Below are 27185 nucleotides of genomic sequence, written 5' to 3'. Positions count from 1 at the left end.
ATATTCTGAAGTGCCCCCACAGTATTCTGTGCCCAAATTCCCCATGAATTCACCCCTTACCTGCTCTCTTTTGCTGCAGGTTTTGGGCTCTCGCAACAAAGACTAGCAGTTGCATTTGTGCATGGTTCCTGTTTGTCAGCTGGTGCTGCTGCTGATATCGGAATGAGGCACCCAACCACACTATCAATATTGGGTACTTTTTTCTGACCTCAAAATAAATTTGGCAGTGCTGAGTAGCTCACAGAGGCTGCCACTGCCATTGCTGAAAAAGAGCCAAAAACCCTGTAGCAAAAGGTAAACAAAAGAATCTTGTAGCACCTTTGAGATCAACTGAAAGAAAGAAGTTGGTAGCATGAGCTTTCGTAGACCTGAGTCTACTTTCTTAGATACAGTCCAGGGACAGATCTGTATAAGCAGGCTGTGTGAGAGAATAGCAATAGAAATGCAAAACTTGTGCTTATGAAGATGAGGTGACAAGTTCCGTTTGAATGACTGTCACTGGGGTATAAGTCAGGAGGAAGGATCTTGCCTAAAGCCAATCTCTCTGAGTAGATAACCATAGGAATGGTGGTGGAAATATTGGAATATAGTGTGGGAACCAGAAAGGAGATGTGATGAACTGGCCAAGAAAGCCCTGATGACTCTGGGGGGTTAGGTAGTGCTATAACGTGTTTAGTGTGTCAGGAAACCATTGTCTTTGTTCAGTCCTCTATTCATGGGCTAGAATTTGTGATTATTTCCTTCTATTCTTCTTTCCAGTCTTCCTTTGTAGTTTGTTGTTGTTGAAAGACTGCTGTTCCAATATGGAATCCCAGGAAGATTGAAGTGTTGTGCAGTCAGTTTTTGTGTATTCCCATTCCTACTGTCTGATTTATGTCCATTTATTATCAGCCAGAGAGATCGGCCTGTTTGCCCAATGCAGAGTGCTGAAGGGCATTGCTGACAGAGCATGGCATATATCATATTGAAGGATGAGCAAATGAAAGTTCCGCTAATATTGTGAGTGATATCATTAGGTCCTGATGGGCACAATTAGCATCTGGGTTTGTGGCAAGGTCTTGTTTCCATGTGCACATCTATGTTGTGTGTCCTCCTGTAGGTAAGTAACCATTTGAGATTGGGAGGTTTTAACTCTGAATGAGGCCATTTTACACTCATTGCCCTGTCCAAAATGAAAATGATTTTATTATGACAGGGATGACTGGAATCCTGATGGTCGTTTCCAGCCTCGGTAGAGCTATTCAACATATTGTTAAATTGTGAGTGAACACATAAGTAAATCCTATTGATTCAATGGCTCTACTCTCACATTAATAACAATAATAACGTGTCAGCTTTTAAAAAGTAAATGCATATTTGGCTTGGAACTATTTTGACTGTTGTCATATGTAACAAATTCCCATTTATTCTGACTAAGAACAAATTCCTTGTCAAATTAGAGGCTTACATCAGTAATTATATAAATGATATGTTTATTTACAGGCTGAAGTCACATTTAACTTATTTTCTGTGATGCAAGTTTGTTTAAAAAGAAGGAAAGGGGGCACTTACTTCTGTTTCATTATGTCAGTCTCTAATTTACTGTGCTAAGGTAGATGAATGTGCTGTTAGTGTTTAAAAGACGTCTTATTCTCTGTGGATAATAAAATTGCCCCTTATTATTCTGATGCCTTTACATGTGCCTGCTGTGTTCATATGCAGTGTTGTGTATGTGGTGGGGGCGACCCTCCAACACATTAGCATAGATGAGAGCTTTCTTTTTCATAGTTTAGATAATGAGCCTTCTTTAATGAAGAAGAATAGTGAATAAAATTGATTTCTTTGTTGCTTTACTGGGGGATGGTGGCGAGATATAGAATTCAGAAATAAATAAACCTATGAATTGATGTTTAGCTGAATGAGCAATTTGATTATGTATGCAATCATAATTATGGTTGTCAGGGACGAAACTGAAGTCCGCCTAATCAAGTCTTCATTAATGAGATCTGAAATTCTCCACAGTGGGAAATCTCAAATTGTGCACTTGGGGTGCAATTCTTTACCCATATTAACTGGAAATAAGCTCCACTGAATAGTGTAGGACAAGTTGGTAGTAAGCCTCTCTCCTGAACACAAGAATGATTTACCTGAAACAGCTACCTTTTTTGAAGATTCATGCACAGTGTGTTGCCCCATATCCAGCCCCTTCCCAAATTCAAGGACCAGTAAAGGTATTGAGCAGCCCTGATCCTGATATTACAGAAGGACAGAGCTGCATGTCATCAGTGCATTGATGATACTTTGCCCCAAAATCCTCCCAGAAGATTCATGTAGATAGTAAATGACATTGGGAACAAAATGATAGCCTGGGGAAACATATCAAAAAACAAGGGGTAAAAGCATAGTTAACCAGTCTTACCTTCTAAAACCAGTTCTACACATAGGACAAAACCCAACATCTATCTAACAGAAACATAACTGTGGTCAGTGTTATGGTCGCTTTTTTCCTTTACTTTTTCTTTTTCTTTTTTTTACAAAAGTTACCCTCCAGGCCAACCAACACCTATTCAGTTCCATAACCAAAGCAAAAACTTTGATTCGGATGGGTCTAGATAATAGTATTTTCCCAAGATCAGTGTTTGCCTCTGGCCTTCAGCTACCCTCTCAAGAACCTTTGTTACAAAGGAGATTTTTTTTTTTTTTTTGACAGATCAGTTCTACCAGCAGTAAAGAGAGAAGGGGTAGATATATGGGCCCAAGGTCTACACATGGAACAGTAAATTGTGGTTTAGCTTTACATGTTAATCTATAGTGGCTCAAGTTCCCCCTCTTCTTAGTTCAGCTCTCGTCTTATATACTTCCTCAGTGCCTTTAAGTAGGTCTTTTGCATTCTCTTTGTAGACTCTCACTCCTGAGTAGAGCCTCAGCCGTATGGTCTCGCATTCTAACACAATTAGTCTTCTTGTGTCTAAACAGAGTTGTAGGATAAGCAAAGGGATTCAGGAAGGAAGGTGTAGTTTGAAATTGTGTAGAAGGGATCCCTTGAGGCTTTCATGCCAAACGTTAATGCAACAGGTTGATCCATGTCTTAAGCATTGGAGTTTTGGATGGATACCAGATCCTTCTTTTCTGAAGAAGTTTGGATCACTTAGCTTACTTGCTAATTAGCTTACTTGCTGTTCGCCGCTATGATCTTTGGAATAGCTGTATATAAATAAAACAAATTATTATTAATTATTATCTAGCCTGACAGAACCACCTGGTGAATTATATAGAACAGTGACCTGTGTGCTTTATCCAGTTTTCAGCATCACACATTGCAAAGTGGATGGCTTCATTCTTTGGTGCAAGTAGTATCTTTATATAACACACAAGTTCTTATCTCCTAGTGTCTTTATATAACACCCTATGGGAAGATGGAGTTTAAATGTATTGAACTAAATCCATTGTTAAACCAGTTCAGTTATCACAATTACAGAAAATAATTTCCCCCCTCTTTCTTACAGGCCTCATAACCACAACTTCAAGAAAACTGGATCGTGAACAGCAGGCAGAACATTTTCTTGAGGTAAGATGCTCTAAAACAGGTGAGCACACTTAGCTTTTGGATTTCACTTTGGTGTTTTACTAGAACCTCATGTTTATGTGTTCTCCAAGGAAGCCCTTCTCTCTACCCTCATCCTTCCTTCCCTTGGATGTACCAATTTTTTCTTTTTCTTTTGAGGTCTGAGTGCATCTTAAGAAGTATACTGAAATTTGAAACCCACAAAGATGGTATAATTAAAGTCTTAAAAGTGCTGCTAGATTCCTTTCCCTGAACTTGGCAAATGGTAATCCAGCTACAAACCATGATTGCAGTCCCTCATGTGGAGTATAGTATATATAAACCCTCGCTAGTCCAGCTGGGATGTAATGGTAAAGGTGTTTTTACAAGTTCTTACCACAGCTTGAAAGTTAGGTTTTTTGACTCTAGATGTCAGAATCATCTCAAGAGTCTTTGACTGGAGGATTTGGGTATTATGCTCTAAAAAGAAAACTTTTCTAGGCTTCAATTTTCATAATTCAATTCATCAAACAACTATGATTCCAAGGGAATATGTCTTTTGTGCAGGATTTAATTGTCTCCAAACAAGGTAATGGAAGCTTATAGGTTTTTGCCATATATGAACCCAGTGGGGACTATGCTAGCAAAAGAGCACAAACTGTTGTACTAGCACAAGGATTGTATTGTCTGCTCACACACATTTTTGGCTTGTTGGGTTGCTTTTTGACAACTGTTAAGATCTTGGTGCCAATTGCATGGTGAGTTGCACAGCTGTGAGGTCTAGTGTAACAATCCTGATGGATAATTGCATTGGTGTAAAAAAGTATACATGACCTTGACCTCAGTTCATTTACTTGAAAGAGGCTGAATATGTAAATCTACAGTGCTAAATAAATAAATAAATAAATAAATAAATAAATAAAATGTTTCACTGGGTGCCTCGTTTCTGACCTCAGAGGGATCGACTTGTGGTGGCGGGTGGCATATCATTACTGCGTAGACAACCGCCCAGCATCACTCTGGATTGCACAGGTAACAGGGGAATTTGGGCCAGCTATGGGGCCAGAATATTCCAGAGGCAGTACTCTGGCTTGTGTAGACCCAGGATCACTATAAGCTGAATCTGATTTCATGGCACATAACAAAAACAGAGAAAAATGTACTGTTCTGTAACATGTAAAAACAAATTAAATCAGTTTTAAAAAGTTAAAAATCTACTAAAACAGTTAAAACCATATTCATGTACAGATTAGATAAAGTCATATTTTATCTTGATACCAAAATTAAGTTAATGTCAGTGCTAAGCAGGCTTTTAAATAGAGTACATTCCACAACTGGACAGTTATATGGTATCTGTCTGCTGTTCTGATCAGCAGTTTGGCTGCTGCATTTTGCACTAGTTGCAGCTTCCAAGTTGCCTTCAGGGGAAACCCCAAGTGCACAGTACAGTAGGATCATCAGGAAGTTACCAGTGTGTAAACTACTGTAGCTATGTTATTTGTTTTCAGGAGAAATGAGAGTTATTTCAGTGCAAAATTTGCATGTGCAAAAAACAGATTTTTCTGTACAGAAAATAGCATTTTTTCCTCAAAAAAATTTTTTTTGCACAGAAATGTTTCCTGTGCAGAATATGCATAACAAGGTGCAAAGCAGTCACATGTAAATTTTGCACAGACTAAGTAGCTACTTATAGCATTTTTGTACAGAATCAAAGAATCATAGAGTTGGAAAAGACCTCAAGGGCCATCCAGTCCAACCCAGAATTAGCTATTTCTTTTGCAAAGCAACCATGTGCATGGAATAAAACGTGAGAGTGACTGATCCACAAATCCCTATTGGGATTCTGTTTTAGTTTAATGGTGATCGTCTGGCTCATTACAGCATTCAGGCACTACTCCAGCATCTGTACTGCCATTTCAACCCCAGAATTTGCTTTCTTCTGATGATTGTTTCGGCTTTTCTCCAGACTATACAGTCTCCTTTTCCAGTAAACCAGGAAAGAGAGGAAGTCAGAGCCCATGAGGCCAAGAAGGAGGTTATGAAGTAATTGGTCTTGAGTCAAACCAACACAACTCAATAATCTTATAAATCTGTGTTATAATTGGTTTCTGGAAATGTCTGTTTTTAAAATTCTTGTTGTGGTTGCTTACTTTTCACTGCTCAAGAAAAGCGACTATCTAAAATTGAGTCACCACAAAAGCACAGATGCTAATGAGAACTCTTAGGGCCTTCATCTATTTTGTGGGCTTTGGACATACAAATTAAACACAGCAATCTGAGTATTTCCTGAGAATGCCCACTATTTTTAAAAAATAAAAATGGTATCTATTTTTAATTGGGGAAGAAGTTGCAGCATAGGTGACTCATTACACTTAGAATTTATTCACTGAGTAAGATTGATTTACACACTGCTAATGGGGAATTTGATATTTTGGAGTAATAGGATGGAGAAGAACACAAATCTCACTGTCGTAGGCTATTTGAATGTGGAATAGTCTGGAGGGCTCATGCTGTTGTATACTGCAGCTTCAACACCTTCCAATACTAGTAGATGCCAGAATATGGACAGGCAGCTGCAAAGAATGGAGAACCATAGTGGCCTCCCCAACCCTCATTTCCACATTTAGAACCCATTAACCTTTGCCCATTTGACATCATGTTTCTTAATAATAAAAAACAAACAGACTGTTGACAGTTTAGCACTGAGTTGTCTGAAGGGGAAGTGTTTCATTTATGACATTTTGAGAGCATTTTATGAACTGTTTGACTCTTAATGTGTTTAATTAACCTCCTGGGGAAACCATTAATTGACAATATATAACCACAATATCCCCCAGTAGAGCCACTTTAGCCCTTTGGAATTATTTCACACTTTTCCTCCAGCTAGAGCTTGAATGGCATGAAAAGAGAATAAAATTGGCTCCCTTTGAAAAGAGTATCTGACTGAAGACTGAACTAAATGCTTCCGTTTTCCGCTGTCATGGTGTGTGCATGGATAGATAGGCGGGACAGTGGCATTGACGGGGCCCCATGAGTATGGAGATCTTTTAATTATGTCTTGAAATAAGTCTGCCCTCATTTCCTCTAAATTTGATGGTGACATAATATACCCAAAGGTCTTCCTTTTGCCTATTCATAACTATCAGCATGAACCCTGAGATGAACAAAAGAGTTGGAACTGCACAAGCAAAAGAGGAGGTAGTGTGAGAAAGCTGAATTTGTAGGGAGACAGTTAGTATCACAGTTCACTGCGGCGACACTTTTGGTGAGCTTTTCGTGGGAGTCTCAAGATAACTTTCCCAGGATAGCTCAACCTCTCAGATCCATCTGGTTTTTACATGGGAAAAGGGAAGCTTTCTTTTTTGTCCAGGTTTGTGTCAGTTTTTAGTATTTGTTTAGGCCAGCCTTGAAAATGATGTGTTTATGTATATGTGCATGTATGTGCCTTCATGTTACAATGCCCTGCATTTCATGGAGTTTTCTTGGGCAAGGAATACTCAGAGGTGGTTCTGCCAGTTCTGTCCTCTGAAATTTAGCCTACAGCACCTGATATTCTTTGGCAGTCTTCATTCAAATAGTAACCAGAGCTGACCCATTCCAATATCAGACAGGATATGGTGCTTTTTAGGATATTTAGGCTTGCCTTGAAGATAGGTTGGAAATAATTATTAGGCTTCAAAACCTTTTACTACCCAGGATAAATGTTGATATCATTTATATAATAGAATCATAGAATCATAGAATCATAGAGTTGGAAGAGACCACAAGGGCCATCCAGTCCAACCCCCTGCCATGCAGAAAATCCAGATCAAAGCATCGCCGACAGATGGCCATCCAGCCTCCATTTGAAGACCTCCAAGGAGGGAGCCTCCACTACACTTGGAGGGAGTTTGTTCCACTGTCGAGCAGCCCTTACTGTCAGGAAATTCCTCCTAATGTTGAGGTGGAATCTCTTTTCCTGCAGCTTGCATCCACTGCTCCGGGTCCTAGTCTCTGGAGCAGCAGAAAACAAGCTTGCTCCCTCCTCAATATGACATCCCTTCAAGTATTTAAATAGGGCTATCATATCACCTCTTAACCTTCTCTTCTCCAGGCTAAACATCCCCAGCTCCCTGAGTCGTTCCTCATAGGGCAAGGTTTCCAGACCTTTCACCATTTTAGTCGCCCTCCTTTGGACACGCTCCAGTTTCTCAATGTCCTTTTTGAATTGTGGCGCCCAGAACTTGACACAATATTCCAGGTGGGGCCTGACCAGAGCAGAATATAGTGACACTATTACTTCCCTGGATCTAGATACGATACTTCTATTGATGCAGCCTAAAATCGCATTAGTCTTGTTAGCTGCCGCATCGCACTGTTGACTCATGTTCAGCTTGTGGTCTACTTGGACTCCTAGATCCCTTTCACATGTAATAATAATAATAATAATAATAATAATAATTTATTTGTATCCCACTTCTCCCACAGGATCAAGGCGGGTTACAATAGATATTTAGAATAATTATAGACACATTTCCATCAATTTGATTCAGAAACAGTCTACCAGTAATGTTTATTGTTAGAGAATGCATTCATGTTCAATGATATTCTTAAAGATTATAAATTGACTCATAACATTTGCTAAAGAATATTGCATTGGTTTAAAATTTCATGCATGCATTCAGATAAACTTAATCTTCACACTTCAAGTGGATATCTTTATCTCTCTGTATCTTGTTAAATGTCATCAAACTGGCTTCAGCCTATGATGAACCTATGAATGAGAGACATCCAAGACATTCTGTCATCAACAGTCCAGCTCATGTCTTGCAGACTCAGAGTTGTTGTGCCTTCCCTCTTTTTCTACTGCCTCCCACACCCAGGCATTATTGTCTTTTCTATTGATTCATATCGTCTCATAGTATGGTCAAAGTATGATAGCCTCAGTTTGGTCATATTGGCTACTAGAGAGAGAGCAGGCTTGATATGTTCTAGGACAGTGATATTCAAACTGATAGTCTTTGTACTGGTGCTGGTCCATGAGCCATTGGCTGGCAGACCCTGGCAAGTTTCTAGGAAAGAAAGAAACACTTGTACCCAGTGGTAACAAATTTATTGCTGGTACCTGGCACGTCAGAAAATAATAATAATTACTGGTCCCCCAGATAAACCCAAGAAGCACTGCTCTAGGGTCCATTTATTAGTCATTTCAGCAATACATGATATCCATAAAGCTTTCTTCACTGTCCAGTATCACAACTATAAATAGAAATCTATATTTATTACCTATGTCTCCATCGAAATAAAACAATGTTTTAGGGGCTAGAGGATAAACCCAGTTATTCTTCAAATCCTTTCTGGGAAAGACGCTACAATTGTAGGCAGAAAGTTTCACTGCAGATTCTGATGGCTGCCCACCAAATGTGTTTGGCCCTCTTTACAACCAGGCATTTGAGACACACATAAGTGAAGGTGTCCTCTTAGATGTATTCTACTTAGTATTTCATCTTCATGAATAATTTAGTATCATTTTGCAAACTTGGCATTCATACTGCTCTACCCTTGCCGCAGACTGTTTATGAACTTTGAATGTCACAGGCCTTGGCTCTTGGGAAATTCCATTGTTGCATTGTGAATACTGGACCACTTTATCCCTCTTATTTATTTTGTCATCTTAGGTGTTTGTCTCTTTTGATTTTAAACCAGTTGGTCATCACTAAGAGGATCTGACCTCTTATCCTATGATTGCTAGGGTTATAATCTTTAGAAAATAGCACCCATATTAATGCTTGTGGATAATTTCTAAAAGTACTGAAAAATGAGTAGTACAAGAAAATGCAAGGTACTGGTTCTTTCCCAACATCTAAAGTCACATATATTTTAAGTAAAAGCTTTTGTCGTTTCATTACAAACCATTTGGGATGAAGGATAGTGATGGACAAATGTTATAAATGTAGATATTCATCTAAAATCTTCAGAGTCAAACATTTGTTGTAATGCTAAATCACTTATAGTCTTTTCAGAAATATATTTTTCAGATCTAAAATATCTCATGGACCAATATGCTACTTTGGTCATGTCTAACTGCTGTTTGCCATTTCTGCTATTACAGCTTGGTGAAACTCCATGTCATAGCAGTTAGTGAAATTTTAATATGCATTTTGCATGTAAACACTTTCATTTTGTTCTGCCCTGTACCTATTGGTCACCTCTGATCCATACTTTCTCCCCCCCCCCCATGCATACCGCCTTCACCAAGATACCGCAAATAGAATAGCTCAAGCTTAAATTGGATAGAAATTACCTGAACATTACATTAGTTTATAACCTCTAGCAACCTAAATGCAGTTCCTCTGATTATTCCACACAAAGAGGGGGGGGGGGACTTAAATGGATGAGGGACTGGGATAAGGACAGCTCTTTAAACATTCAGGATAGTAAAGGAAATGAAATTTCAGTGGTTACCGTCTTTTGAATCAGATAAATGAAAATAAATGCTTCCTACAAAGTGAGCGAAGATTGAGGTTTCCAGGATACCTGTATTTACTGTCTTGCAGTGCTGGACTAGCAGAGCAATAATCTCTGTCTCCCTCTTCTCCTTCTTTCCTTCTCTCCCTCCCTCTGTTTTATTGCAATTGGTACACTTCTTTTTCCTTTTCTAAATCAGATGTTCAAGAGATGGAGAGGGGGAGAGATAATCCCCACAGTTTTAAAGAAAATTTGCCAATCTTCTCTTATACAGTCATTATCCCAAAACAAGATATGATTTTTAAAAAGAAAAGAAAAGAAACTAAGCCTTGTGTTCTCCAAATTTTATATACACTGAACATTTGAAAATGGTTGTTTAAGAGAAATGTTTCACTTCCTAAACAAGATGAAATGTTGGGTCTGCTAACCCACCTAATTATTTTATGTATTAATTCTATTTATTTGTTCAGGTTATACCCCACATTTCTCCCAACATGGGACCTAAAGTGGTCTATAATGCTTAAAAATATAACCTTAGCTAAAATCTTGTTTTACAAAGAATTTTAAAAAAACATAGATATATAGACAGACAGACTGACAAAGCCAGTGTGGTATAGTGGTTTGTGTATTAGAATAGGACTCTGGAGACCATGAAACCCACTGTTGACCTTGAACAAGTCACAATCTCTCAGCTTCATAGGAAGACAAAAGCAGAAATTCCACTCCTAACAAATCTTGCCAAGAAACTCCATGATGGATTTGGCTTAAGGTCACCAAAAGTCAAAAACAACTCAAAGGCACTCAGCAACAGCAACAAAAATAAGTATTTCTCTTAAAAAGCACATGGTTAAAAACAGTTTGAGATACACTTGAAACAAAATAGAAAAAATACAAGAGAAAAACGGTGCATTCTTCTTTTAAACACCATTCTGCCATATGATTATAAATGGCCTGCCTGTTGGGAAAGAGAGACCAACTAGGATAGGAGCCTAGCCTAGGCTTTGTTCATTCCTAGCCTACCCTCTTGTTGAAGGGAATTCCAATGGCTGGGAGTAGCCACTGAGAAGGCTGTGTCCTGTGTCTTCACCAGATGTGACTGTGATAGTGATAGAACCAAGAGAAAAGCAGATCTTAAAACCAGATAGTAAACGGAGATAGGGTTGTTGTTGTTTTTTTAAATACTCTGGTAGGAAAGAAAGAATTATTTTTATTGAAGAGAGATTAAAATTGGAAGAAGTATTATTAGAATGTCACATAAAGATTGTACTTTCCCCACTGAAATCTCTTACTGGAATAGAATGTAAATAATCACAGAAATTTTAAAGTGGTAATAGCATCCTCCTTACAGTCAGCCTTCCATATCAATGGATTTTTAAACCACAGATTCAATTAACCATGGCTTGAAAATATTCCAAAAATATATAAATTCCAAAAAGCAACTGTTGTTGTTACATACACACACACCTTTTTATGTGCCTTTGTACATAATGGGACTTGACATGGATTTTGGTATTCAAGGGGTGTCCTAGAACCAAACACCAGAGGATATCAAAATCTCACTGTATTTCTTATTCATAGCAAGGAGGTAGTCAAAATGACACTGCACTTATGTAAGAAAAGTATTAACTGACTCAGGGTTACATTTGGAGATGCAATCTTTAAACAAATACGTAGGAAAATAGGGGGAGGGGTTTTCCAACTACCACATAAAATTTTTGCTCATTGGTTTTGAATTTGGCTCACACTTTGGGAGACAAGAACCTTGACTAGTCTGATAGAGGTGAGGAATGCAATGGAGTGTCTAGAAAGGGAGGTAAATACTCATCATTATTAAAAGAAAAAGGACTGAATTGTCTGAATAGTCTATTTCCTGGCTCATTAGGAAACTATTCCTAATTTTCCCTAAGCACAGAAATGAAAAGCCACCCATAGATATCAATAGGGAAATCAAGATTTCTTTTTTAGTGTTGCTGGCACAGATTTTTAGTGTTTGCATGGAATTCAGATTACCTGCTGAAGAGAAAGAAGTAGGCTGGAGAGTCAGAGTGGTCAGGGACGTAGCCAAGGGGGGGGGGGGTTCTTGGGGTCCAGACCCCCTTTCCATTAGAAAAATGAATGGTGTGTGCTGCTGCGCCACCACACCCAAGCCCCATTATAATGGTGGCACTTAGTCTGGACACACACCCCCTTTCGTAAAATCCTAGCTACGTCCCTGGAATGGTTTAAAGTTGAAATCCTAGACAGAAGCATACTATAGTGCAAAATATTGTTACAGGGACTAATGTGTTCATTTTTATTTTGCTGGGTTTTTTTAATGATTGTATAGTATTGGCATCTGCTGTTGTTTGGTTCTAGGACTCCCCACAGATGCCAAAATCTGTGGATGCTCAAGTTCCATTTTGTAAAGGGGCATCATAAAATGGCGTCCCTTCTATAAAAAGGTAAAAATCAAGAATTAGCTTTTGGAACTTTTGTGTGTGTGAATATTTTGAACTGTGGCTAGTTGAATCCATGGATGCAGAATCCATGGATATGGAGAGCTGACTACTAATTTTTACTACAGGGGTAAGGATGCACATATTTAAGCTACAAAACATGAGAGGTGGAGCTAAACATTACTAGAATCCCAGGAGTGCAGCTCAAAATGGCAGTTCCATCAAGCTCCACTGTGCCTGAAGCTTGACCTGTATTTTCATGGTTGCACAACACTGTGCCTTTCATTGCTTGCTTTTTACATCAGTGGCTCCAGCTGGTGGTGGCAAGGAGATGCACGGCGTGATGACATCAGAAATCAGGACTTGAGCAAGTAATAGCAGAAGTAATGTGTTAAAAGTAATTACATTACATGTAACATGACTTTTGGAGATAACAAAAGCTTAGCAACCATCATTTCATTAATAATGTAGTAACTGGTAATGTTTTTCCTTATTCCATGTAACAAATAATGGCTGCATCCATCATCCCTTCCATGTAGTATAGATATCCACATGCAGAAGGATGCTATGCCTGGACTACACAGCTCCCATGTGCAATAGCAACAATGTGCAGCACATATTGATGACTGAGTGCCATTGTGAAATGTGTAACATACACCCACAATGTGCAGTGCACAGCCACTATCCATAATACATGGTGTGCAATGATTCAGCATTGCTGACATGTACAGTTCCACTTCTAGTGCTGTAGGCAGAATACATCTTTTGCTGCCTAGTGAATATTCTAAACAACATACGTTATGCCCCTCCTTGACACCTGGGCTTGGATGAAGCAGATCCACCCATTAGCCTCCACCCCTGGTCTGGAAGTTTGGGTTCTGAATATGAAGCTGACTTACCATCGTCAGTCCTTCCTCTGGCTCAGTCCAGCAGCCAATTGAGTGATCTACAGGAAGAAGAGGTAAGAGAGATAACACCCCAAGAAAGGAGAAATTTACAGTATCTGGAATAGACCCAGTCCCTGCCCTGCACCTGCACACAAAGTGAGAGGCTACGAGCATGCAGATGGGAAATGCCTTCCTGAAATATGAGCTGCAAGAACCCAGTTGGAAACAAACTGGATTTCAAACAAACAAACAAACAAACCCCTTCATCTATATACCGCTTTATACTGAATTAACAGTGTTTTTCAAATTCAAAACCATCTTCCGTCCTGGTGATCCTGGCACTGGATGCCTCGACTTCAGCTCGTGGAAGCCCTGCCAGTACAACATCGGCCCCAGGCACCATTGCGGCCCGTGGTTCGGCTGAAGTTAGTGCTGCCTTTGATTTGGCCCTTGGTCCTATTAAACCGACTGCCAAGCCCTCTAAACATCCCCACAAACTGTGCGGGTCTGAGGGCCTACCCCCTAGATCGGCCTCTGTGTCTTCTGTACAGGCCACGGCCAAGGGGGAGAAGTCTCCTGAGCCTCCAGCCCCGGTCTACATCAAGAAGGACAAGACCAAGTCGAGCTCGGTGACCAAGCCCTCTTCTGCTGAGCCCAAGGCGCCTGAGAAGACCCAGAGGCACAGCACCGACGACGCAGCTGAGATGCCCTCAGCTAAGAAATCTATGTCCGCTGGAGAGACCTCGAACCCGAAGGTCATGCCAAGGAAGGACAAGCATTCCGAGGCGTCAGCCCTGACACCGAACCCAAAAGCTGATTCCGGAAAGGGAAAATGCTCCAGGCCGTTGGACACGGCCACGGTTCCAAAGGCTGACCCTAGAAAGGAAAAGCGCCCCAAGTCGCCGTATGCGGCTACGGACGCGGGGAAGCCTATCTCAAAGAAATCAAAGCATGGAACCCCTGCCCAGAAGGACCCATAACCCTCGACGAGCCACAAGAAAATGGCTACTTCTTCAACACGGAAGTCAGGACACTCGTCCACCAGCGAACCTCCGATGTCTGGCTTGACGACCATCCCATTCCTTGACCCAGATGAGGAGGATTCCAGGTCACCCAGGCATCGCTTGCCTACACCAGTACCATGCTCTGTGCGCCCGGCTACCTTTCAGGACGACTCTGACCTCTTCTATGACTCTGAGACCGACCAATATTACATGTCGGTCTCAAGAGAGGACATGCTTCAGCACTTCTCTTCTAAGACTTTGGGTCACCCCAGTATTGTCGATAGGCCACCACCTTCCGCCACGGTCTCACATCCGCCTCCTTCGACTTCGAGCCATCCAGCGCCCAGTCAAGTCTCAATCCCAGAACCCACATTGGTCCCGATTCTACTCAACTCTGCCTCCGACCCTGGGAACCAGTCTTCAGAGGACTCTAATCCTGACATGTCTCCCCCAGCCTCTCCACAAGAGCTTCACCACCCAAAGCCAGCCTCGCCAACCGACGACGTGCACACTTTTAATGAGCATGTCATCAAAATGGCCAGTGCCCTGGGGATTGAACTTTCCTACCCCGAAGATGGTGCCAGGGACCCGGTGGAGAGACATGTACACGGCAAAGTCCCCACACCTCCCTCCATCCCACTACTTCCATCCCTGGAAACGATTGTCAAGAGATCTTGGGACTCTCCGGCCTCCCTTGTCGGCTCCTCCAGAAAGATAGAGTCGCTTTACAGAATCTCGCCAGCTCATTGTTCGTGGTTGGCCAACCACCCCAAACAGAATTCGGCAATTGTGGAAGGATCCCAGTTATCATCGACCCACAAACTGGCCACCTCCCCTGCAGATCAAGGCCAAAAAGATAGATGGTCTGGCCAAGAAATCCTATTCAGCGTCAGCTCTGGCCGTCAAGGCCACAAATTATGTGGCTTGTATGGGGGCATATGTTCAGGCTCTCATGGAAGATATTTCTCCTCTAGTCCTGGACGTACCAGGTGAAGTTCAGAGAAAACTGGTGGAGATTAGGGACAAGGCCCACTCCATCGGGAGTTGGCTCATAACCGCCTCCAGGAACAGCTCTGACTGCTCGGGCAGGTCGATGGCGGCATCTATCACCCTTCGACAACATGCCTGGCTGAGGGGCTCTGACTTGAATCCACATGTCAGGTCCACCATTGAGGATATGCCCGTAGATGACTCCGGCCTCTTTCATTCTGAGACGGATGAGTGCCTAACCGTAAATACCAGATGAAGGCAGCAGCAAAGAAACACGGTCGTTCAGGAAGAGGCAATGACCATGGCAGGCCCAGAGCCAGGGGCAAAGACCCTTCTACCAGGACTGCCCTTATCAACAACAAGGTCCTCAGAGACAGAGCTACCCCTCCCAGTCCTCCTCCTCTTCGGGCCGCGGAATAACACCCCAGGTTGGTACCGTAAGCCCCACCGTCAAGACCCTGACCACTCTAAGAAGAGGTCTTGAGAAGTTCCTGCGCACTTCGTCCCCCCTAACCTCCTCTTTCTTCATAAACTAAAGCCCTTCTTTGACACCTGGGCATCGATTACCAACGACTTGTGGGTTCTAGATATAGTCCGTAGGGGTTATGCCCTCGAGTTCACTGAGCTCCCACCAACTGGAGCCTTCATTTCCACCAACCCCTCGGACACCCTTCTCAATGAAGTGCGCTAGTTGCTTGACAAGGGGGCTATTTCACCCGTCGACCCCGAGTCAATCTCCTCCTGTTTCTTTTCAAGGTACTTCACGGTACCTAAAGCTGATGGTGCCATCAGGCCCATCCTGGACTTAAGAGGCCTCTCTCTTGTCAACGTTTCCGTATGGTAACTCTTTCCTCCATTCTCCCCTCTGCTTCATCAGGGACTCTGATTCGCAACCATCGACTACTTCCACATTGGGATCCGCAGCTTCCACAGAGATTCCTCGCCTTCGCTATCGGGTCCGACGCGTACCACTACAACGTCCTCCCCTTCGGCCTTTCCACAGCCCCAAGGGTCTTCACGAAATGCATGGCTCTGGTAGTGGCATTTTTACACCAGAGAGGCTTCAGAGTTTTCCCCTACCTGGACGACTGGCTGCTTGCGGCCCCATCCAAGGAGGAGCTGCAAGAAGCAACTTGCTTCACCCTAGGACTTTTGTCGTCCCTCGGACTGATAGTCAACAAAGAGAAGTCTCACCTCGTCCCATCAAGGTGGGTCAAATTCATCGGTGCCATCCTCGACTCAGAAGATTGCACCTCTTATCTCCCTCCAGACCGTTCCCAGGTTCTGAAGTCGGCTGTCACCACTTGCCTATCCCACTGGAGAGTGAAGGCTCGAGACATCCAAGTGGCGCTGGGTCACATGGCGTCAACAATGTTCGTCACTCCATGGGCAAGGCTATGGCCCAGGCCTCTTCAGTTATGGTTCTTCTTGGCCTTCAGCCCGGCGGAAGACCATCCCTCCAAGCGTCTCTCCATTCCAAGACCAATCGCCCACTCACTTCACTGGTGGCTAGACTCCCGAAACACCTGTGTCGGCATGCCTTTTTCTCCGCCCCAGCCGGACGTCATACTAACCACAGATGCATCCCTAGATGGATGGGGTGCACACATGCTCGTTCTCCTAGTGAGAGATAGGTGACCCACAGAAGACCAAACTCTCCATATCAATGCACTCGAGATGCTAGCGGTCGAAAAGGCCCTAAGGGCATTCGAACCCATCCTCATCAAGAAGGTAGTTCTCCTCCAGACGGACAACACGACCATCATGTACTACCTAAACAAGCAAGGTGGCACCAGATCCAGGACATTGCTGAATATCGCCCTGCTAATTTGGAACTGGTGCATCCTGAAACAGATCCTACTTCAAGCGATTCACCTACCAGGACAAGACAATGTCTTGGCTGACCAGCTCAGCAGGTCTACAACCACCTGTCACGAATGGAGACTCCATCCCAAGACAGTCACCAAGCTTTTCTGTCGATGGAGGACTCCTCAGATAGACCTCTTTGCGATGGTGTACAAAAGCCATTGTCCCCAGTTCTGCTCCCAAGCGCCCTCTGATGGATCCCTCAGAGATGCGTTCGCATACACCTGGACGGAAGGGATGCTCTATGTCTTCCCCCCCTTTCCGCTGATTACCAGGATGGTATCCAGGATGGCATTGGACAGCTCGAACGCGATTCTCATCACTCCCTGGTGGCCGAGACAGCCGTGGTTCCCATCTCTGCTCCACCTCTCCAGGAGAAACTTTCTCCGGCTCGAGCCCTGTCCCGACCTATATACGATCCAGGGTGGACGGATCCGACACCTGGACATTGAGGGCCCGCCGTTGCTGGTGTGGAGACTCCGTCCCTAGCCTCGCTACCGAACCCGGTGCGGACGGTGATCCTCACTGCTCAGAAGCCTTCGACTCAGAGGTCCTACGCCTCCAAGTGGAAGAGGTGCCTGTTGTTTCTTACCGAAAGGGACCTCTCCCCAACCTAGGTGACGACTCCGGTAGTGCTGGAGTTCTTTATGGCACTTCTGGATGTGGGACTATGCCTCACCTCCATTAAGTGCTACCTTTCCGCTATTTGCTCTCATTTCCAATTTGGGGGCAACCCTTCTTTTTTTAGGGACCCTCTGGTAAAAAGTTTTCTGAGAGGGTGTGGGAACCTTTATCCTCCGACCACGGTACCGACCCCGGCTTGGAGCCTGGACGCTGTGCTGTCTGCCCTACAATCCAAGCCCTTTGAACCTATGGCCACAACTGACTTGAAACTATTGACTTGGAAGACTACCTTCCTTGTGGCCATCACTTCTGCCCACCTTGCGGGCGAACTCTGTGCCTTACGGAGGGACCAGCCTTTCCTTAGGTTCCAAAGGGATAAGGTTGTCCTCCGTACCGACATTACCTATTTGCCTAAGGTGGTATCGGCCTTCCATTTGTCTCAGGACATTGTGTTGCCTACCCTGGCCTCGAACCCAACCACTGAGGTCGAACACAGTCTACACACCTTGGATGTTCGGAGGGCTCTGGCCTTCTATTTGGACAGAACTGCGGGTTTGAGTCGCTCCGAGAGACTGTTTCAGTGTTACTTGGAACCGAAGAAGGGGCTGCCTGTATCTGCGCAGAGGTTTTCTAAATGGGTGGCTGGTATCATCCACCTCTGCTATGAACTATTGGGCAAGCCTCTCCCGGTCAGTGTTCGGTCCCATATGACCAGGGCGGTGGCAGCATCCTCCACTTTCTTGACTGGGGTCCCTTTGGAGGATGTATGCAAAGCTGCTGTTTGGTCCCAACCAATGACTTTTATCAAACATTATAGATTGGACGTCAGGGCCAAACGAGATGCAGCCTTTGGAAGGGCAGTATTGATTTCAGGTTTACATTAAATTGCACTGTTTCATGTATTCTTGAACATGTTACAATCCACTGTGTTCTATGTTCTTAAATGGTAGTTGTACCGAAGTTGATCCGTCACAAACTGATGATTTGCACTACATTATGTATTTCTTGCACTTGTTCACAATTCATGTGAAGTTTGACAGGCTCTTGTTACAGTGTACCTCATGTAGATCTTGTAGATTCATTGAGGCCTTGTGGGACCTTTTCTCGGGTTCTTGTACCTTATCTTGCACAGGTTGTTAATGTGCCTTACCTCACATAGGGATTGTGTTATGTATATTACACTCCTAGTGTTATTGCTATGGTACAAAAATGACTGACACAGGTTCTTGGTTTCAAAGAGTTTATTGTTAAATAAACCAACCCTGTTTGAACCTTACTCTGTCTCAAGACACTCCCTCCACCGCTTACCTAAGCTTGTCAGTCTAAACCCATTTGTATGATTCGCAGAGACCATGAAGAAGAAGGACAGGTTGCTTACCTGTAACAGTATTTCTTTGAGTGGTCATCTGCGAATAGATACAAATCCCGCCCATCCTCCCCTCAGTGTCCGGCTCTTATTGGCTCATTCTCATGTCGCTCACGCGGCGTAAAATTGTGGAACTGGGGAAAGAGCAGGAACGCAGGGGCCTTATAACGGGTGGGCGGAGTTACCGCCAAAAAGTTGCCATATGTTGCAAAGTGTACTTTGCCCAGTGATTCTAGAAGTTTCCGAACAGTACTGCGCAGGCGCAGTAAAACCCATTTGTATGTATTCGCAGATGACCACTCGAAGAAATACTGTTACAAGTAAGCAACCTGTCCATATATATATATATATATAGGAAAAGAAATCTACATTGTTGACAATTCTGAATTAGTTTTGAAGGTATTTAAGTAAGCTATATAAAATATTAAACTTCTGAAAATTAACATTCCAAGTTGTAAATTTTATCACATATTAAGGACATGCCTCAGGACTTGACGTGGGCAGTTCTCTTCATTGGAGCCATTGATGTTTATTTTGTAATGTGCATACATGCATCAGACCTGTATAACAACATTGCTCTAAGGATTTGTTGTTGTTGTGTGCTCTCAGATCATTTCCAACTTAATGGCGACCCTAAGGTGCAGAGTTTTCTGGGGCTGAGAGTGTGTGACTGACCCAAGATCACCCAGTAGGTTTCCATGGCTGAGCAGGGATGTCAATTCTGATCTCCAGAGTCGTACTCCAACACTCAAGCCACTACATCATGCTGGATCTAATAATTTTCCCAGCAGCTTTTGCTGGGAACTTCCTCCCATCCTACTCTTTACAGCTTGTTCTTACGGTGAAATTAGTTGTCAGATTTTGTTCTGATAGCAAATGGAGTGACAGCTGTCTGACATGCATGCTGAAAGCAAATGACTCTCAGATATGAATATACAACCCCCCCTCCCCAACAGCTTTACTCAGAGATGGAGAGAATATAAATTATGGGCTGCTGTGTTCTGCCAGCATACATGTGCAGTTAGATGGAAGTGAAATGTTTAATCCAGTTACAGCTCATTGACTTGCACATTGATGCTTAGAAAAAGAAAAATAGATCCAGACCTTTATTCTCGAATCTAATATTGAGTACTTTTGGAATAAGGTCTTTTGAATGTGGAGTCATTCATGCCTTTCTAGGCAGGCATCTAGTTCTGAAATGACCATTTGTTGTGCTGAGTGAGTTTATTTTTTTAAAAAAAAGAATCCCTTGCCTTTAGACTTCTCTCTCTCTTTTTGCAACTGTGCTTGCTGTTAAATAGAAGAAAGGATTGGGTTGTAGTTTATAGCTTTCTGTCTGAACATCAGGACTCTGTTTTTTAAATGAACTATTCCTCACAGAGACAGATAGACCTAGATGTATACATTTTATTAAAAACAAGAATTCTCACGGTACAAAGTAAGCCTGAGTGATTCCCTACTCTCACATTTTTGTTAGTGGAAAAGATGTCTTAAGGAATATCTCCCTTTATGTACAGTCCCATATGTTTTAAGGTACTGTTTGGCAACCACAGAATTTTGGGGCACTGCACCTGGCCCATTTTTCACCCACATGGGCCACACTTGCCCAATTTTTTCCCAAAATTGGATATGACTAGAAAGTAACCACTAATTTCCTAAAATGATATTTGGGGCCTTTAAAAAAGTATGTGTCAGGTAAAATCACATTTAAATGAATATATTGCATTCCAAAGGCATGATTTGCTATGTTTTTTCAGCTTCTTTACTTCCTTTCTTTTTTTGCTTTCAGTTCAGGGGTGATCCAGGGGTGCCAAGGAGCTATACTGTTCCCACCCCTGTTTTAAGGCCTTCACAGAATTTCCATTTCTAAGTGCCTCCATCATGTGAAATTAAAATGTGACCAAAGGGTACAGAAATTTCTCTATGGTGTCCTCATGTATATTGCATTGGCTTTCTAAAAGAACTGCAAAACTCACTTTTGGTGGTTTAAAAACTGGTGAAAACTGTCTTATTTCTATGCAGTTGTGGAACTGAATTAAGCTGAAATTTCTGTTGTTATGGAATAATCTTAATGTTTTGTGTGGTTTTGGCAGGCTTCATGCCATATTTGTGGTTTTCTCAGCAAGCATCAAGCATACAAACCTAGTTTTAAGTCTTAAGCTGGGGTATACATATTAAAGTGTAGTCCTAAGTAATGACCTGATGCCTTTACATTCTTTAATATATAAACATAAATCCCTATGTGTGGTCTTTTTGGGAGGGATATTGGAACATGTGGAATAATATCTTCTCATTTTCTGTAGACTTCTGAGATTCCCTTTAAAAATTTATTTCAGAATTTGCATGACAACTTAAGTTTAAATCTTCCCAAGGTAGCTTACATCAAGATAGAACATAAAAGCACCACTATAAAGTGTGTTAAATACTATTAAAAGTCAAAATCAATAAAGCAACAGCTATTAAAATAATACCTAGATATCATAATAATCAACTCTAGTGCTAACCAACATATGTCAACAGATATGGAAAACAAAATGATGGCCAACAGATTGGAAGTGATCAATATACATCACCATCCACAAAAAGGGAGACACAAGAGACTGAAGCAACTATAGGACCATAGCACTGATATCCCATGCAAGCAAAATCATGCTCAAAATTCTGCAACATCAACTCCAACCATACACACAGAGAGAGAAATCCCAGAGGTTCAAGTGGGATTCAGGAAAGGAAGAGGCACTAGGGACCACATTGCAAACATACAATGACAAATGGAGCACACCAGGGAATTCCAAAAGAAAATCAGCATGTGTTTTATACAGTGGACCCTTGTTATACGCTGGGGTTTGGTTCCAAGATCCCCCGTGTATAACAAAATCCGTGTATGCTCAAGTCCCATTAACTATGACATAGCAAAATGGTGTCCCTTATAAAAATGGAAAATCAAGGTAAATTTATACTTTTTTGGAACATTTTCAAACCGTGTATGCTTGAATCCGTGTATAAAAAATCCGTGTATAAGAAGGGCCAACTGTAGATTATAGCAAAGCCTTTGACTGCATAGATCATGAAAGGCTATGGAATGCCCTTAAAGACATGGGAGTGCCAACACATCTGATAGTCTTAATGAGGAATCTGTACTCAGAACAAGAGGCTACTGTCAGAGCAGAACACGGAGAATCAAAATGGTTCCCAATTGGCAAAGGGGCAGATAAGGCTGTATTCTTTCACCCTATCTGTTCAACTTCTATGCAGAATATATTATAAGAAAAGGAGGCTTGGACACAGAAGAAGGAGGAGTGAAAATAGGAGGAAGGAATATCAAGAATCTAAGATATGCAGATGACACCTAGTACTAGCCAGAAAACCCCACAGACCTGGAACACCTACTAAGAAAGATCAAAGAAAGTGAAAAGATGAAAGTGTCTGTTCATACCTCACTAAGTAGGAAGGTCCACAGCTACAAATATGGGGAAACCTTGTCTAAAGTGCCTACCAACCTGACCAATCTTGAAGGTTACTGTTTGGAAACTCTCATCAAAGTAATAGCTAGATATAAATTAATCTGGTTCTGCTTAGTTATTATGAGTAGCCACTGAGGTAAGAAATTGGCTCTTTCTAAAGCTTTTCATCGATTTTATCTTTTTCACACCTCATGATCCCATACATTCAGTCATCTCAAATCTGCAGTCGGAAATCCACGCATTGCTGCTGAGTAAAAGCAGGGAGTTTTCTTTGATAACACATGTGCATTTGAAAAAGATGGATAGAAAATTATGTGCAATTTTTAAAATGTTCACAAAAAGAGTTTAGTCCATACATATGTTTTTAAAATTTGCCAGAAATGCATATAAATTGCAGTGTGGGGAAGTGGAAGCATGGCCAGAACCAGCATGGAAAGATCTTGGAAAAATAAGAACCTTAATATTTTTCCCACCTCAAATTATGATTGGTGACTTCTTGGGTTTTATGAGTGGTATAAACTTGCTCTTTTAGAGTTATTCCTTTTCCTTACACTGGGCAGATGTCTGATAGCTAAGAATCTGATTTAAGGTTTTGTATAAACATTTATTTTATAACTGCCCACATTTGTCAGACAAATGTGACCATTTCTTCTTGATAGCACACATATTACTGAGCCGTATTCTACTAGAAGCTTAATATATTTCCATTTGGCCATCCAGTAAAAATGGACTTGCCTCCTACTGTTTGACCATTAAATAACAGAGCAAAACAGAAATACCCTGAGATAGCTCCTGTTTTTTCCGAGAAACGAAATAGCTAAAGGAACATTGTGATTTTAGGTCAAAAGTAGGAGTAGCCGAATAAGTAACGGAAAACAACAGTAAGATGTTAAATGAAAGCCATGTGTGATGATGTAACCAGAATTTTAGAAAACGTTATTCTGTACATCAGTAGTGGTTGTTGTGGACAAATCTAGAGGTTAATTTTCAACCACGATATCCGTAGGGGGCCACATAGACTTCCATCTTGGTGAGTCTCAATTGCTTAAAAGATATGCTTTGCAGGGTAGCATTGGGACATATAGTTGTAGATGTGTAGCTATGTCACTCTCATATATATAAAATCCCAATGCAGGTTTTGAGCATATATTTGCACACACAAAAATATTTTGTGGGGAAAGAAAGCATTTTGCTCAAAATTTTGCATAAAAATCATGAAGCTTTCACAGAAGGTCCCAAAATGTGAAAGGTTGACAAAAAATGTGCAAAAATTCTTCTCATCCAGCAAGGAAAAGCCTTTAATTCCCTGCCCGCCCCCCTATATGGAAGAATTAAATAAGTGAGGGTGTACCTTCCTAAATTAGTCACGGGGAAAGGTTTTACTTTCACTTTCTTTGGCATTTAATTTTTTTTAAAAAATTACATTATTTCTCTTGTAATAATAATAATAATAATAATAATAATAATATTTATTTATATTTCCCACCTCTCCCTGCGGATCAAGAAAATTCCAGATTGTGATATTATTCCAAAACAATCTGAACCATTACCCCCCTTCCTCAATCTGTATAGGCACAACGATTCTCAGCATAGAGAGGAGTATTCCATGCTTATTTCCACTGGAGTTAATGAGGATGAAGAATAGGGGTTGAAATGCATTTTGTTGAGGTCAACATTTTCAACAAAGGTGTCCATTTTCACACCTCCTGAGATCTATTGTAAGATAAAGGACACCCTTTGCTTCAGAGTTCCACATATTTACAAAGCTTGCAGTGCATTTTGGCTAAATAAAATGTGCTGGAAAGCGTGCCTGTATTGAGAAAAAAGTAGAGAGCTAATCAGGGTTAAAGTGAAAAAGAAGGCACACAACCATGCTTTAGTCAATGGGGAGTGTGTGCCCAGAAATGTACATCAGAATAAATGCATACAAAATACTGTACATAAGCTGGGGGAAGTGCATATGACCAGTGCATATAGATTTCCATGTGGGAAGCAAATTGAGTCTTACAATTTGATATGAAGGAGAAGATAAGAATGCAGGTGGGATTTGGAGAAACTGAACAAAATCGTACCCCAGGCTGAACAAGAAGCTGTGGCTGCTGTCACAGTTGTCTGTACTGATAAGTAGGTGCATAGACTGTAGCACTGTTCCTAATTGATGGGATCCAAAGACTAGAAGGGTTGTCAGCTGCATCACTGCGTGCACTGCTATTCCATTTTCAAGCCCAGTAGCTTTCTTTATGTGTTGTTTGCACTGTGAAATTCTGCAAAATACTTCATGCTGTTGTTGCAGAGGTGGCTGCTTTGCCCCCTCCAGCTCTTACCTCAGTTTTAGAAACTTCCAACAACCCCATTATTCCAAGAGAGCCACTTGAGAAGCAGGACGGTTCAAAACACAGCAGGAAGAATAAAGGATGTTTCTTTCATCAGCAGTTTTATAACCCAAACACAGTCAAGGCTTTTGTGCTTCAGCTGATGTAAATCCAAATGGGAAAAGGGGGTGGGGGCAACAACCCTGCAGTATTTTATATAGAGAGATATGGCTCCATACAGATGCCAGGTTTTCAGAGGCTTGTAGGCACTGTGATGGATTCCATAGGACATTCATTAGACTATTGATCTAATTTGATTAGTATTGATCTGGTTTGTATCTAATTTCAATCTGAGCTGGCCTAGTTCACCCTTCCTAAATGGAATGATCCTTCAGTTGTTGCATTTTTCCAAAGTTGGCAATGAGGTTCTCCAGTCAAAACTATATTAAAAATATATATATATATTACAGGCAATAGCATAATAAAGGCATATATCAAGAGAAATTGTTCACATAAACAGAATGCAGTGGGGACAAATATGTACATTTTTGTATGTACATTCAAAAATGTATGTAATAATGAATACAGATTCTTGTGCAAATCATTTAAGCAAACCTTTGCAAATTAAAACAGAAACTGTAAGGAACGATCTTTTGCTTGATAAAAATCTCAACACTATGTAAAAAGAAACTGATACGTTAATCTCTTCCATTATTGAGGTGTTCTTTCCCCTTGCCCCCAATATTTAGAGAAAGCCAGGGGCACCTGCTTCAGCCTGTTCTTGTCACTCTTGACATTTCTTGGTTGATGAAGAAAATCTGCAGTGCAAATATAAATGCATGCAGATAAAAAGCACTATAGAGCTCCATGAAGTCAGGAACCATGATAAGGCAAGATTCACCACTGAGAGGAGCTCTGTAACCAAGCACACTTGAATGCAGTTACAGCTTCTTTGCACATCTTCCCCATCAGCATAGGAGTGGAGGGGGCAAGGGTAGAAAGAGTGAAACTCTCCAGATGTTGAACTGCAGCTTTTGGTAGTTCTAGCCAGCATAGTCAATGTTGAGGAATGCTGAGAGTTGCCATTCTGTGACATCTGGAAATCCACACAATTTCCACCCCATTTCTACATGCTTAAAAATAATGGCCAGGATCTTGCACTGTCAGGTGTAACTATGATCACAGTGCTCCATTGTCATAGCTGACAATCCCAGACCCCAGAACTCCCTACTTTTTCAGGCTTGGAGTATCCCAAGTGATAGATCTCTAAGGTGTTGCAAATCAGGGCGCCAGGAAATTACTGCTGTGCTCTTCTGATTTTGGGGTGCATTGAGTACAGGAACGTGGAGAGCCCTTCAGGATCCTGCCACAGCTGTTTGTTTCAATACACGCTGTGAGCAGTGCAGTCAAAATCCCTCAACATTTCAGAACCTCTTCAGTGGGGGGTATTCCAAGGATGAAACAATAGGTTTTTGGAAAATTGTTCATCCACTAAAAATGAATAACCTTAATCCCCTACACTTGCAAAATCATAAATCTGGTTTACAATCTGAACATGGTGCCAGACAGTATTTTTTATAAAGTGGTGGTGGAAACATGTTTCTCAGACAGGTAAATTTCTTTGAGATCTTTTTGCTGAAAAGTGATATGGAAATATTTCAAATACTAGATAACACACATTGTATATTTTCCCCATGAATAAATTATACTATATAAGGTCCAGCATGGTGTAATGGTTTGCGCATCAGACATTGGGAGACCAGGGTTCAAATTCCGACTCAGCCGTGGAAATCCTTGAGTGACCTTGGACAAGTCACACACTCTCAGCCTCAGAAGATGGCAATGGCAAAGCCCCTCTGAAGAAACCTGCCAAGAAAACCATATGATAAGGTCACCATACATTAAAAATGATTAGGAGGCATACAACAGCTGCCCCATCACTGACTGATACAACCATTCTTGCATGCTGTTTCTATTGTTTGTCTACATGAACACACATTTGTGTGTGTGTTTGGGGATAGCATTCTGGTCACACTGGAATATCTGTTTGGCAATATTTTGCTCTTTGTCCTGGAAAAATATACCTGAAGATGCAAATGCTAAAATCTAAATCAGGCAACAAATACAGATAAGTTATAGATGAATGGGAAAGTAAATCATGACTGTGAAAATTTAGGATCCTGCTGTTGTTTCCTCTGCCCACTTGCAGTTTAACACATACTTTATCATTTCAGCACACTATCTATTCTTCATCTACAGCTTTGAAA

General features: G+C 41.6%; 1 protein-coding gene across 8 annotated transcripts in view; it reads left to right on the top strand.

Moving 5' to 3' along the window:
- The window catches only part of FAT3 (FAT atypical cadherin 3), a 631203-nt gene that overhangs the window by 396727 nt on the left and 207291 nt on the right, over positions 1 to 27185 (top strand). For all 8 annotated transcript variants that reach the window (XM_089512860.1, XM_089512858.1, XM_089512859.1 and 5 more), the window contains exon 4: positions 3486 to 3547. In XM_089512860.1, coding sequence (XP_089368986.1) covers positions 3486 to 3547 — 62 coding nt within the window. The remainder of the gene's footprint in view (positions 1 to 3485; positions 3548 to 27185) is intronic.

Source organism: Sceloporus occidentalis, unplaced genomic scaffold (assembly GCF_023333645.1).
Source record: "Sceloporus occidentalis isolate IW3139 unplaced genomic scaffold, rSceOcc1.0.p SCAF_2, whole genome shotgun sequence".
NCBI lineage: Eukaryota > Metazoa > Chordata > Lepidosauria > Squamata > Phrynosomatidae > Sceloporus > Sceloporus occidentalis.
The sequence above is the reverse complement of the archived record's forward strand: the minus strand, read 5'-3'. Positions and strand labels throughout refer to the sequence as shown.